Source organism: Haliaeetus albicilla, chromosome 26 (genome assembly GCF_947461875.1).
Source record: "Haliaeetus albicilla chromosome 26, bHalAlb1.1, whole genome shotgun sequence".
NCBI classification, from domain to species: domain Eukaryota; kingdom Metazoa; phylum Chordata; class Aves; order Accipitriformes; family Accipitridae; genus Haliaeetus; species Haliaeetus albicilla.
Genome location: NC_091508.1, coordinates 4,721,309 through 4,734,350, shown reverse-complemented (window position 1 = coordinate 4,734,350; position 13,042 = coordinate 4,721,309). Strand labels below are relative to the sequence as shown.

General features: G+C 44.8%; 1 protein-coding gene and 1 long non-coding RNA gene across 2 annotated transcripts in view; one reads left to right on the top strand and one right to left on the bottom strand.

Annotated features, from left to right (window-relative positions):
• The window catches only part of LOC104321039 (uncharacterized), a 13,654-nt gene extending 1,858 nt beyond the window's left edge, over positions 1–11,796 (bottom strand). The window contains exons 1-2 of the long non-coding RNA XR_011322321.1: positions 11,674–11,796; positions 2,573–2,753 (exon numbers count right to left, since the gene is read on the bottom strand). This is a non-coding gene — a long non-coding RNA (uncharacterized lncRNA). The remainder of the gene's footprint in view (positions 1–2,572; positions 2,754–11,673) is intronic.
• On the top strand, positions 9,638–13,042 carry TSPO2 (translocator protein 2). The gene is made up of 3 exons (XM_009923627.2): positions 9,638–10,018; positions 10,480–10,618; positions 11,575–13,042. The coding sequence occupies exons 1-3, from the start codon at positions 9,846–9,848 to the stop codon at positions 11,755–11,757; spliced, it is 495 nt and encodes a 164-aa protein (XP_009921929.1). The 5' UTR covers positions 9,638–9,845; the 3' UTR covers positions 11,758–13,042.

Below are 13,042 nucleotides of genomic sequence, written 5' to 3'. Positions count from 1 at the left end.
TAAAATGAGGGAGGAGAGATGGAGGGCAGGATGCCTGCCAGCATGGTCTGGGACCAGAAGGTGCCGGAGGGTCTGAACCCAGGCCATGCCCATTTTCTGCAGAATGAATCCAGGGGAATGTGTATGTGAGCTCTGGGAGAAGGAGAGGAGATGAAGGCTCCGGTTATAAATTGCTGTAGAGAGTGGGGGCTCAGGCTTTCCACACAATCAGCCAGTAGCAGATTAAGCATTGGAATCTAAACAAATATTTACCCTCTAGTTTCTGGTCTCTATAAATAGCCCTATGTCACAGTTGCCAGTTGGTACTTTAGGATTGCTGCAGTGAGATTCGAGCAAGATGAGAGTATTCCCAGTCACGCAATCTTGCGCATACCTGGCTGACCTGACGCTCTGCACATAAAAACATGCTGCTGAAACTCTGTCCCTTGTTGTCACTGCCTCTCTGTGCAAGTATAGGTTAAACTTTAACAAAAGATAAATGGCCCCAATTAAAGAGCCAGCTGCTCCTCTAATCCACTTTGTGTCCTGCCCCAAAACCAGATCAAGCTCCTAATTAAATTACCAAAAAAAAATTAAGGCCGCTATTATTGAAGTGTTTGCCTTTGGCCATTCAAATAGACCCTAAACCAGAATCCAAGATCTGGTAGCAATCTAGATCTAGATCTGGTATTTGAGACAGGTACCTTATCTCTAAAACTGGGTCAAACTCTGAACCACCCAGAGTTTTGCGGAAATAAAGGCTTTTCTAGTTAACTTCCAGGATATGAAATGAGAGTGGGCAGGAGCTGGGAAATCACACTTGTTTTTATCACCTTCATTTTAAAAATAAAAATCCTTCACTCCCAGGCAGGTTTCCTTCATTTGGCATGTGTTTGAAGCTTCTCAGCCCCTGGCTAAGATTCAGCATGCTGTCATTACAATGTCAGGGATACGCTTCCTCCCAAGGGCTTGTTCACGTCCATTCATCTCACGCATCATTTCTAGCACTGATATCTGGGATTCCACATGGGACCTGGCTGCATTGACACAAATGAATTGAAGGAAACAGACTTTGATCTCCCAGCTGAAAGGGGAACACGTGCAGCAGTAAAACCCCATGATTGACATGAACTGGCACTAGCACCTCCGACAGCGGGAGTGCCTTTGTGGCAGCGCTGTGAGAATAGCTTGCAGCAAACAGTTTACTAAGCCAGTGGTTTTTTCCATCCTCTGAATTGGCAGCCAGAGGTGCAGAGTCTTCTCCAATTTATTCCTTATTCCCAGATCTCCCTGAGTTTCCCTGAACAATCTCCATGTATCAGGGTGGTCTGGGCAAGTTCAAGAGATGACAAGCCTGGAGCTACGTCTATCGGTTAGACCACGGGGTGAGGTGAGCTTGTTCCAGCACACGTGACTGTTCTGACACGTATGAAGTTGGGCTCTGCTCTGCTTTCCTGGCAGTCATACAGCTTTCCGGATCAAAGCTGGAGTCTGTCCAGATATCAAGAATTCTGGCAAAGCAATTTCATGTCTGCACTCAATATACCATTTACACATACCCTTATCGTCAGATGGCTGTGGGGAATACTGCAGTAATTCAATGCCCTTGCATGGATCTCTCTTGTAAAGGAGGAACCTCTTCTATTAAAGTTAGAAGACCTGATTCAGCACAAAGCAAGCAATAAATTCAGTTTTCTACTTACACCAGTCCTTGAAGGAGACCAAACCATAACACCGCCTTTGTTCAAGTTGTATTTCTAATTCAGAACTCCCTCTCTCCAAAAATGCCCTCGCATTTGCTTGAACTATGACTCTGCCCATCAACTTGTTCACCAGAATAGTCCAGGGAAGTAACCTGGCATTTACCATGTGCTGATTGTGCTCTTCTGGGGGGATTTACACCCGTGATTTAGGTGGGGTTGTTCTACACTTACTCTGCAGAACCTGGCCCAAAGGTCAGAAAGCTGAAACTGGATGAGGTCTACATGGCTCAGATGACACCCTCTTTGAACTCTATGGCAGCACACAAGTAGCACAAGACGTTTCACAACCCTTTTTTCCTTGTGAGCTTGCAAAATTGTGTAGCTAAACAATGACAACACATGCAATGACCATGGCTCAGCTTGAAAATAAAGCAATCCTACCATCAAGACACCAAGCAGCAAGGCTTTGCCAAGGCAGCAGCACAGCTTTCTAAGAAGAAATGAGTCATTTTTAGCAGCTGGCACATATGAGTGAGGGAAAGGCAAACCCACAAAGACAGCAAAATTCTGGCACTCTACAGCTTGTTCAGACTTTGAGCCTTGTCTTTAAAACAATTCATAGATGCTCATTTTGCTATTTGCAAGCAGCGTTACTCCAGCTGCATCCCCATCTTTGTTACTCCTTGGTGCAGATGTCGTCAGGGGAAAACACAACTAAGCATCATTCCCAGCAGAAGCATTGTCCTTCATCCCTTCTAGACTTTGCAGCTGGCAACTCCTCTGTCGCTGAACGGAAAAAAACATGCTTCTGCCACGACAAGTTTGTGTGGACCATCATGCCAAGGGTAAAGCCACCACTTAAGAACTACCCCAGCTGCTGAGGAACTGACCTTAAAAGCCACCAGAGAAGGACATCAGGAATGGATACTGCATTTCTCCTGTGATCTGCTCACCGTCTCTACCTGGACGATGCTCAGATGTGAACCATCTGCTCTCCTTCACAGCTGGCTGCAGCCTTCTGGAGAGACTGCTGCAAGAGGCAATAAGCACTTTACTCACACATCTCTATATCTGGGAAAAAAATGAAGGATAAATGACAGGCTTGTAACAGCTCACAAAAAAACAAAGGGAGGTCCTAAATAAGAGTAACACCAAGGTTAGAGCTGTTAGCTCAAGAAGAGGAGGCGCACTTCAGAACAAATAAATGAAAAAAAACCACATTTATCCTATCTTCCGAGTGTTGTGGTTTCTCTTCCTGTAATAAAACCTTGGCTTTCTGCAGATTCTTTACCTTTATTTTCCTTCTGGTTCCTGTATTCTTTCACCTTTTCACTTTCTATTTCTGCTACAACTGAAGAAACAAAGAAGAAAAGCATAGTTTTTCTCTTCTCAAAGCACTGTTTTGATGCATTTTGACAGATTCACAATTCTCAGAAAAAAATATTTAGGGCAAAAAGAAGCAGTCACTGAGGTTTTCCCTCCTAGTAAAAAGGGCATTTCCATTAAAAGAACAAGAAAATACTTTAATATAAGTTTCTTGGCCAATCCGATCTTGAGCTGAACTCTATAGTGAATGCAGGTGTAGAGGTAACGTGGCTTCCCAGGTCTGGTGGAAGCCTTGAATTAATAAGTTAGGGTAGAAAACTCCTTCTACTGAAAATCCAAGACAGCTGGTCCCTTTCTTCTTCATGATCACCAGCAATAAAAACCTTGCAGGCTGACTAATGCCTTCCCTAACACCTGGACAAAGCTCGTTTCCAGGTTTTATGCTTACTGAGCCCTGGGCAAGCCGAGGGCTTGGCAGACCCCTCGGACCTGGAAAAGCCCTTGTGAAGGACCCTGACCTCCTAGCGCTGCCAGCTTAGTAATGCTGCATTAGCAGGAGGGAAAGGTGAGTTATAAATCACAGGCAGGAGGCTGAGTTAGCCAGGGTGTGTGCAGGAAAGGGTTATACCACCCTGCTCCAGGAATAAGAGGCATCCAGTCTACTAGAGTTCACCATTCGATGCCTGTTCCTGGTGCTTGTCTTGCTTTCCCAGTTCACTACCTGAACCACCTGGGTGGGGAAATATCCGAGAACTTTTCTTAGAGTTGCAGAAAACAGAGCTAAAGGTCCAGAAGCCATCTACTGCTTTTTTAAGACCTCAGGGATGTAAGTGTTGCCCCTCAGTTTCTGGCTTTCCTCTGAAAGTACCAGCAGGAAAACCCTCTCCCCAGTGTTTTTGTAACTGGTGAACATCATGCCCTTACTACAAAGCCTTGCCTGGCTGGAAATCTGCACCAGTGTAATTTAGGGCACATCAGCACAAAAGTGAACTTGATTTAAGTGAGAGCATCACTTGAAACCGCAATAGCTTTTCTCAATTAGCTCTGCGTGTAGGAAAGACCTTGAAACGCATTTTAAACTGCTATATTAAGGCACGACAAAATCCTTTGTGAACACTATTATTCTGACTCAGTATAAACCTGATACCCCAATCTGACAATAATACAAGGGTTGCAATCATGACTTAGTAAGACATAACTAAGCGGCTGAGATGTGATAACACTTAACCTGCTGCAATACAACACCCTGCCAGTGACTTTGTACCATTTTTTGCAGCTTTTTTTTCCTGAGGCAAGGGCTGAGTCCTCTGAGACAAAAACCCCAGCCTTCTGCACATCCCCAGGTACCATCCTCGCAGCGCCAAAGCCCAATATCCCACCGTGCATGACGCGATACGAGCGGACGACATGGCCCAGCATGGTCAGGGACACCGGAGTTACGTGCTCTCCCTGATGTGACAGCTGCAGGTCAAAATTAGTGCTACCAAGTACTCCAGTAAAGCAGGTATTACTGGTCATGGTACTTGAAGGCAAAATATTTTATGCCAGATTAGTGCTGGGCTGGGTCTGTGCATGTGGTTAATTAAGGAGGCTCAGCTAGAGAGTGGCAATTTGTTAAGCTGCATAACTTAATTGCTTGCAATCATCTGCCTATCCCCATACTACGCTACTCCTAACATGAAAGAAGGCGTTGAGCTGTGTCCGTTAAAATTTATTCTTTTGGCTACTGAGGTGCAACTTCTGCATGCAGATAAGCCCTAACTATTCCCCTTACGGTTATCGCACGTCGGCAGCTCTGTACGCCAGCTCTGCTACTGACAAACAAGCAGTGCTATGAGAAGCCCCGATATTCAAAATTTACCTCAAAACTCAGCCTGACCTTTCCGTTCAGCTGGCCACGAACACAGCCCTGCGGGATGCAGAGACCCCAGCCACGGGAGAGCCAGGCGAGCCGCGACGGGCAGAGAGAAATCAAAGGCTGAGCCTTAAAAAATTAAGGAGCCTTTTCTGCTATTCATCTCACAACAGTTTGTTCCTGTGATTAGCTATAACCAGCCAGGGTTGAGAAAGGATCTTGTGCCTTAGGGAAGGGCCAGTGCTCCTGTGCATCCAGGTCCAGCAGTGTCCTGCAGGCAGTACCTTTTAACACACTGAAAACTGGACTTTAATGCTAAGAAAGATCCGTTTTAAATTTCCCTCTAGTGGAGAAAGCGTGGAAATTCAAGCTGCAAGGTTCAGCTCACCGAGCAGTCCACATCCAAGTTTTGAGGGGCTGAGAGATCTTGCACTGTCTGGCCCAGGGCCACCTCAGCACTTGCAGAAAAAAACCACAACTGACCAGCTGGAAATTCCTATATAATTTCATATCATCCGGAATTTTTATTTCAACATAACTGAAAACTTTAAGACAAGCTTTTATTCTTCAGAAATAAAACTAGGGGATTTTTTTTTTTTAATGGCTTTTCATACTGATAAATTAAATGTTTTATTCTGTAATGTCAAGGCTGGCAGGTTTGGGTTGCTCAGAAGACAGTGATTGCCATGAAGGTTCCTCCCTGGCCACGGCCGTGTCCTTTGTGGCAGCTCAGTGAGCACACTCACGCTCTCATCAGTGGCAGACAAACCAGGACGACTTTATTGCCAATGTAAATCAGAGAAGCTCTGCTGGCTTCTGAGGAGCACTGCAGATTTATGCCAGGAGCTGACCCGGCATCTCTATTTTCAAAACTAGGGCAGATTGAAATATGCTGTTTTTCAATAATATATTCAGGTTAACAGGGCTTTTATATTTGGGCAATTAATCTTGCATAGACTGAGAACCTCTTGGGACAACGTGCAAAGGTTGCTAAGAAGAAGAAAACACACACAGTTGTGTAACTCGGTTCTCCCATGTCTTTTCTTTCAGGAAAACACATTGCAGTGGTACAGCAGTGATCTGAAACCCAGCAGTAATACTATTTTAATAATCAGAAGCATACCAAGACATAGTATAGAAATTATTTTACTAAGAGGTAGTATTACCTCATCTTGTATTACTGTAAAATGATTCAAACCAGAAATATTGAGACATAAATCTGTGGTAACAGAGGAAAACCAATATTGTGCTAGAGAAAGTCTTTCCTGTTTATTGCAAGCCCGTTCCCTCCCGTGGCATGTGCTCACACAGAAGGGGAGGCCTGGGGCACGCACACACGCTTGTCTTCGTGTGTCTGGGCACGAGCTCACACCATATTTAAAATCACTCCGGGTCCCGGTCCCAGTCCTGATCCCTGGTTGGTGCCACCAAAAACTCTTCCCAAACCTGATCCTTGTCTTTCTGCACTCCCTCTCGCGGTCTCTTCTATCTGCCCAGCAGCCCTACTGCCATCTGCCAGTGTCTTCAACTTAATCATTACCTAAGAAACACCGTAAGAGATGCTATTCGGAAGTCCAGACAAGCGAGGTGTACCACATCTTCTTGCTTAGGAAGCAGACGCCTGCCCAGGCAATGGCATCCAGCCTGCTGCGATCCACTTTCAGCAAATCTATTACATATTATCCCATTTTTCCAGGTACCTCTATGTCTTCACCTATCCCTTTCTTTGCTCTAAAGCTCGAGTAGGACTGATACATGACTTTTAGGCCTGGAATTGCCTCTGCTGGTTTTTTCCTCTTTGCATTTGCTATTCCCCAGTCACGCAGCATCATCCCCAGCTTCACAGATTTACCGGGATCCTTGTAATTTGTCCCTTAGTTTTTAATTCTTCAGCACATTAGACTCTAAAATAGCCTGGGAATACAACTGCTATATGCCAAGCAAACCAGTCATCATGGCTCTGTGCTTAAGCCCAGGAAAGGAAATACTACCGGCTAAAAACTGTTGATCTGCTTGCTTTCTGACAAAGTTGCCAAAGCCTGGTGAAGGCAATGCTACCCAGCGATCTGCGTGATGACTGCTTCAGCGGAGAAGTGGCTGACTGCAATGGAAACCATTCAGTCACATATAGTAGCTGCATCACTGCACGACAGAAGTTTCCAATCGCAAATAGCAACAGACTCTGAAAGGCTATGCAGGTGGCTACTGCTTGATTAATGTGTGCTGCATCTGTTATTTCAAAGTGGCAATTACGCTATATAAACACACCACTGCAATAGCAGGGCATTGATTTATGCTAGCTGAAAATCTGTGCCTTTACACTGTTTTTTTTCTTTCTTTCCCCTCCCACAAAAAATAATTTCCTTCTGAGCTCAATAAAACAAAACATCTCATTGGTTCTATGTTATAACAGTAATATTGCATTCTGCTAGGAACCAGCAATCCTGCCTCTGGCCATGAAATTCAGGTAATGACCCGTAACTGAAGTAAATTAGTGTTTCATTTCCCATCCCTTGCAGACAGCTTACTAATGGAAATTGATTTCTGGCTTTTTTCTTTTTCATTTAACATGCTTGTGTAATGTCTTTATTTTAGATTCAAGTGATTTCCAGTGAATTTTAGCCAAAAGGCTAGCGTACAGGCGGCCACCGAAAGCATCTGGTTAATCAATGTTGCGTTAAAGAGCGCATGGGGGACTGGCATGGCAGGGACATCCTCATACGTGCAGCCGGCTCCTTCTGTCCTGTGCTCACACTCACGGACACGCTCCGGGACAGATCCTCAGAGGGAATAAATCAGCAGAGCTTGCAACCATGTAACACGCACGGAAGTCCTACTGTTATGGACCTGATCCCTTATGCACAAGCTCTTACACAATTACCACATTCATTTATACGTGACACACTTTAATTTATACTTTCGCACACCCAACACGCTCCCAGCCCGATAAAAAGGTGCTTCTCTGTCCCATGCAGCCACTCTCTGACCTACAGGCAAGATGCGTGTCCTCAAACCAAGCCAAGAGCCTCAGATGTCACATCTCGGTGGCGTCAGGACCCAGAAGCCGGTGCTGTCCTCCGCACGGTTGCTCAACCACCCCCAAATCCCCTGTAATTCTTGCCGAACATGGGCTCTCTTGTGTAATCTGATACAGCCACCAGCGAACGCACACACACCCTTTTTTCTGCTATTTAGGTAAAACTCAGCTGACAATTTCTTCATTGTATAGCAGCACCAGCATTAGAGACAGAAGCTGGCCTTGGATGTCCAACCCTTTTTCTTTGCAAGAGAGAGAAAGGCAGTAAGAGGCGGTAAGGTTTTTTACAGCTCCTACCCTGTTAAGTTGTAACAGCTGTGAGACAAAATAAGGTTTTATAAGAGTGTTGCGTTATTTTCAACCCTCAGTTACTTCTGCAGTCTATCAGGTTAGTCTGGCAACTACAAAGAAGTTGGGAGGAGGGAAAAACCTACTTTTCCCATTTTACCTTTCAGAAGTACTGTGGAGGAACCAGAACTCAGCTGGTGCTGGTTTACACTTTAAAAGCAGGACTAACAGCTATTATTTTTCTCAGTGTTCGGTTGATTTTCTAGTTCCATAGACACTTTAATAGCGCTATAAATTGTCTAGTAAAGGAATTGTTGGTTAGAGATGGTGTCTGGGGTATTTGTTCCTTATTGATGTATAAATTGGCTTGTACTGCTGGCGTGCATTTCTAAAGATGAATGCTTTGTAGCGTGATGATAATAATAACAATTAGCATAGGATATAGCAAAGTGTTAATTGTGAATTAAAATCCCAAACAGAGATGCCTGTGCAGATCAGTCCTCTCCTGATGCTCCCTGTTTCTCTGACCAGTGCTCAGAGTGCCAGGGACATTTCCCTGGGCGAGGGAATTTTCTGTGCCTGCTTCTCTCTTCTTGCATTGCTAAAACCAATCTTTCCCAAGTGCATTTGCTCGGGTGCAATTTGTGTTTATGCTGATAGCACAAAACTGCTGTGCTCCTTGCAAATTGTATGTGTTATTCCCGATGAATGCTAATTTGGGTTTAATTCCTTAATGGATCAAAAGGACAGGTGAATACAGAGACCAAAGGCGGGAGGACAGAAGACTGGCAGGTTCAGAGCCCTAGTGAGGATAATGGCAGGGAAGATATGGGAGAGAGAATGAAATGCTAGATGTTATCCTTATCACAGCTGTCTTGTGTGGGAGCATAATGTAATTATTAAAGTAAATGTTCCTTCCTCTTATGCAAGAGGAAGACCGTGAGCAAATTAAGAAACTACTCTTGTGTCTCAGCTTACCTGCTTACAGAGGTGAGAATCTACCTCTGCCTGCTAGGGCTGCAGAGAGGATTAAACAAGGTTCATTGAGCCCTTAAAATTTGCTGTAAGGGTGTTGTCTTGTTATAGACCTCATTTAAAATATAAATCCATGGTGAAAAATTAAATGAAGTCAGAATGGACAGGGTTTTCTGGGCATGATCTGTCTGGGTTTTCAAATTCAGAATAGCATGCAGAGGAGAGATAACAGCTCTGCTGAGACGCGTAGCCTCCGTGTACGTACACTGAAGTTTGTGTGCTGTCTGACTTAGGCATTTGGAGGAGGAATGATAAAAGTAACTGCAGTCTTGTCTTCTAAGAATATAACCACCTTAGCTGAACCCTGCCACACGAATATTGTAAGAAGCCATGAAATGGCAGGGGGGAGGCACTTTGCTGGGTAGATCAAGGGGAAAAATGTAACCATGACAGAAATAATTACCCCTTTTTCAGAGATCGGGAGATGGGCAGAGGGGAGCCAGCAGTAGAGCTGAATATGATATTAAATACTTACCTTCAGCCTTAGAGTCTAAAGCGGAATATGGGCAATTAGAGAAAAAGCTTGAAAGATCTAAGTAGGAAAAAATGTCTTTAAAGTGATAATCAATTATTGCTTTTAACTTACAACAGGCAAAAGGCTACTTCAAGCCACCAAGGAAGGATGTGGGCTTATACTGTTGGGTTTACTGTCCTGCCTCATGTTGGAGGTTTCCTTGGCTGGTTCATTAATCGAAAAGCAATACCTGTTTGGTATGAGAAGCTGAAAAAACCTTCATGGTGTCCACCCCGCAAAATGTTCCCTGTTGCTTGGACTGTCCTCTACACTGGCATGGGGTAAGTTCTGCATACCGCTCCCTCTCTCGTCCTGCTGTGTCTGATACACAGAAGAGCAGTCATTTCAAACTCCTTCATTTGCTTTTGGGATATCCCTTGTACCCGAATCAGCAGAGCACGTCAGGTACTCTTATTCCCAGCAGATGAAATACAGCCTCAGCCAAATTCTGGGCTGAGTTCCTCAGATTCACACCGCAGGCAATGCTTTTGGCCAGGGACACAGCCCATGCTCAGCTTTGTAAACAGATATTAAAACAGGCCACTGCTCTGGGGAAGCTGTACGAGCCACGCAGGTATGACACGGGCGATGGGTCTGAGAGCAGCGAGGGACACGGATGCAGCTGTCGCTCAAATATGACTGTCCTGCGAGTCCCTGTTGCGAAACAACCTCACATGAAAAGATGCCATCTGTATTAGGGGTTTACTCACTGCAAAACACTGATGCGTTTCCCTCTTCGCAGCTATGCCTCCTACCTGATATGGAATGACCTGGGTGGCTGCAGCAGCAAAGCTCTCGTCCCACTTGGCCTCTACGGGGCTCAGCTGGCCTTGAACTGGGCTTGGCCTCCCCTCTTCTTTGGTGCACGTAACCTGAAGATGGTAACGTATCTGCCCATCCATCCATCTGCTGGAGGCTTGTTTGCTGGTGTTCCTGCCACGGTTTTGGGGGTTATTTGGAGGTTTTCTAACTAGCATTATGCAACTGTAAAGAGAGCTGCAAGAAGAGCTTTTGCTCTGATACAACTCATGCTGCACCTGGTTCTAGACAATGATATCAGTACCTTCCACTCCTCATCCTGCTCTTGATATCCGCGCAGATAGCCGGCCTGACCAGAGCAGGGCGGGAGATCAGGGAGGCAATAGCCCTGCTGCATCTCCCAGTTAAGGGTTCGGGGTTAGAGATAAGTCCTTCTGGGAGTCACACCCTGCGCCGGCAAGCAGCAAAGTTAGCATCCCCAGGGTTGCATATTAGCTGCGGGTGGCTTATCGAGCAAATACAATGCACTGTGCATTGCAGAGTCTGTTAGGAGGATGTGCACGAAGGTAAGGCACGGCACAGCTGAGCCTGTGCTATATTCAAAAAGGACTTACTTCAGGTGCCAAGGCCTAGAGGTGACCGAAGCAGAGGGTGGGATTTATGTTTCCACCTGAATTTTGTCACTTTGTGGATGAAAGATACATTTAGAAAGTTTGTTAAGTGATATTAGCCATCAGTATTAACATAAGCATGTTTCTGATCTGTCTGCATAGGCATTAGCAGAAGGGGACACTGATCATCACTAACAGTGTGTTAATCTGCGGAACTCGATAATGAACAAAAAAAATTAACATTAGCCTTGGCTCCTGGTGTGACACATTCAGATCTCACTGATTAGAGTTCAGAGCCAAGGTCCTGGGGTTTAGGATCACTCTAGGTGACTTTTCAGCACTAGACCTCCCCTTATTCCTATTCCACCTCACCACCTTTAGTAGGATGGTTTAGAGAAAGAAGAAGGGGAAGACTGCTGCGTGTTCCAAGGGTGAGCACCACAGTCAGTGTGTTCTCTCTGCTCCAGGCACTGATTGACATCCTGTGCTTGGACGTCCTGGCGATAGGCACGATGTGCTCCTGGTACCGCATTAACAAGATAGCAACGCTGCTGATGGTGCCTTACCTGGGCTGGCTGGCCATGGCGACTTGTCTCACAATCCACATCTGGAAGGACAACCCTGAGCAAAAACCAGGAAAGAGTGAATAAGAGCGGGACAGATATGAAGGCATTTTGTGAAACTAAACTATGCTGATGTGAACCAAGGTCTAATAATTTGGGGGATTCATTTTGGGACAGGCATCAGAACATGCCTCCTCGTCCCACGTTCATCGTGGTTGTGTGAAAGAAAGGTTTGTACCATGCGCTTGTGTGCTCCTTTGAAGTAACCATGCATCCTTAACCTGGGAACTATTTTCTCCAGCACTGTTGAGATTCGGGGGCTACAGCTGTATGGTGACCTTAATGCTATGAGGTCAAATTCCATTAGCCAAATTAGGATCTCACGATACCAGCATAATTCAGAGTAGCAAACCTGGACACCCTCGAAACCGCTACCATTCCCCCAGAGAGCAGAACTTGTTCACACACGTGGTAAATCCCATCTCCTCTTCAGGGACCAAACAAAAATGGCCTTCACTCATGCACACCAATTTTTAAGAACTTGATTTTTTGCTATTTGTGCTGTTGCTTCATTTTCACGTATTAGCTGGTTTGTGCTTTATACCATTAACTTTTTATCTGTCAGCTACTGAGCAAGCAGTAGCCTTGTTCTGCTAGTGAAAGGAGACTGGGCACTTTGACTTCTATTTGTGGAGTATCACACTTCTTGAGTTTCATGCTCCAAGATAAAGCAGCAATGATTAGAATGCAAATGCTTCTCCCAAGGGGAAATTTCTCTCTTCCACCTCTGTGTGCTATTCCTCATCAGAAAAGAAAAACTAACATCAGTGCCTTTGAAAAAAGTATTTTAAATGGTTTTTTTAAGTACAGAAACACAAGAGCTTTTGTAAAATTTAAGAACTTGCTCACACTGCCTTGAAGGTTGTAATTACATGATTGGCAAAAAGCCCCATGCCAAGTCTGTCAGGTGCAGTACAATTACCTCATCCCAGTCTTTCCACTCCTGAATATTATTGATCAGGAAAGGTTAAAATACATGTAGTTCCAGAGAAATGGGACCAAGCTGTGGCAGAATCAGACACAAGAGGAGCATGGACTAGCCCTTGTCCATTCTTTATTCTGGTCATTGCCTTTGATAGATCTGAACCTTAGATGTTGCTGTCTACAGAGAATATTTGCTATTATTTTTTAATTGATAGAATGTGAAGAAAAGTGGTAAGTGGATCTTCTTTCTGGCAGCTGCCTGTAGATTAAGGTGCATGGGTATACTTGCAAAGGGTGGGGGTGGGAGAGCTTAGCTGGGGATGTAAAATAAATTGTATTTGCTTTTAACCAAGCCACTTCTGTTTGGAGAATAAATAAATCCAAGTTA

Coding starts and splice junctions, on each gene's coding strand:
- TSPO2 (XM_009923627.2), top strand. CDS start 9,846: ATGTGGGCTTATACTGTTGGGTTTACTGTCCTGCCTCATGTTGGAGGT. Junction 10,019..10,479: donor GTCCTCTACACTGGCATGGG/GTAAGTTCTGCA, acceptor CCCTCTTCGCAG/CTATGCCTCCTACCTGATAT. Junction 10,619..11,574: donor GTGCACGTAACCTGAAGATG/GTAACGTATCTG, acceptor TCTCTGCTCCAG/GCACTGATTGACATCCTGTG.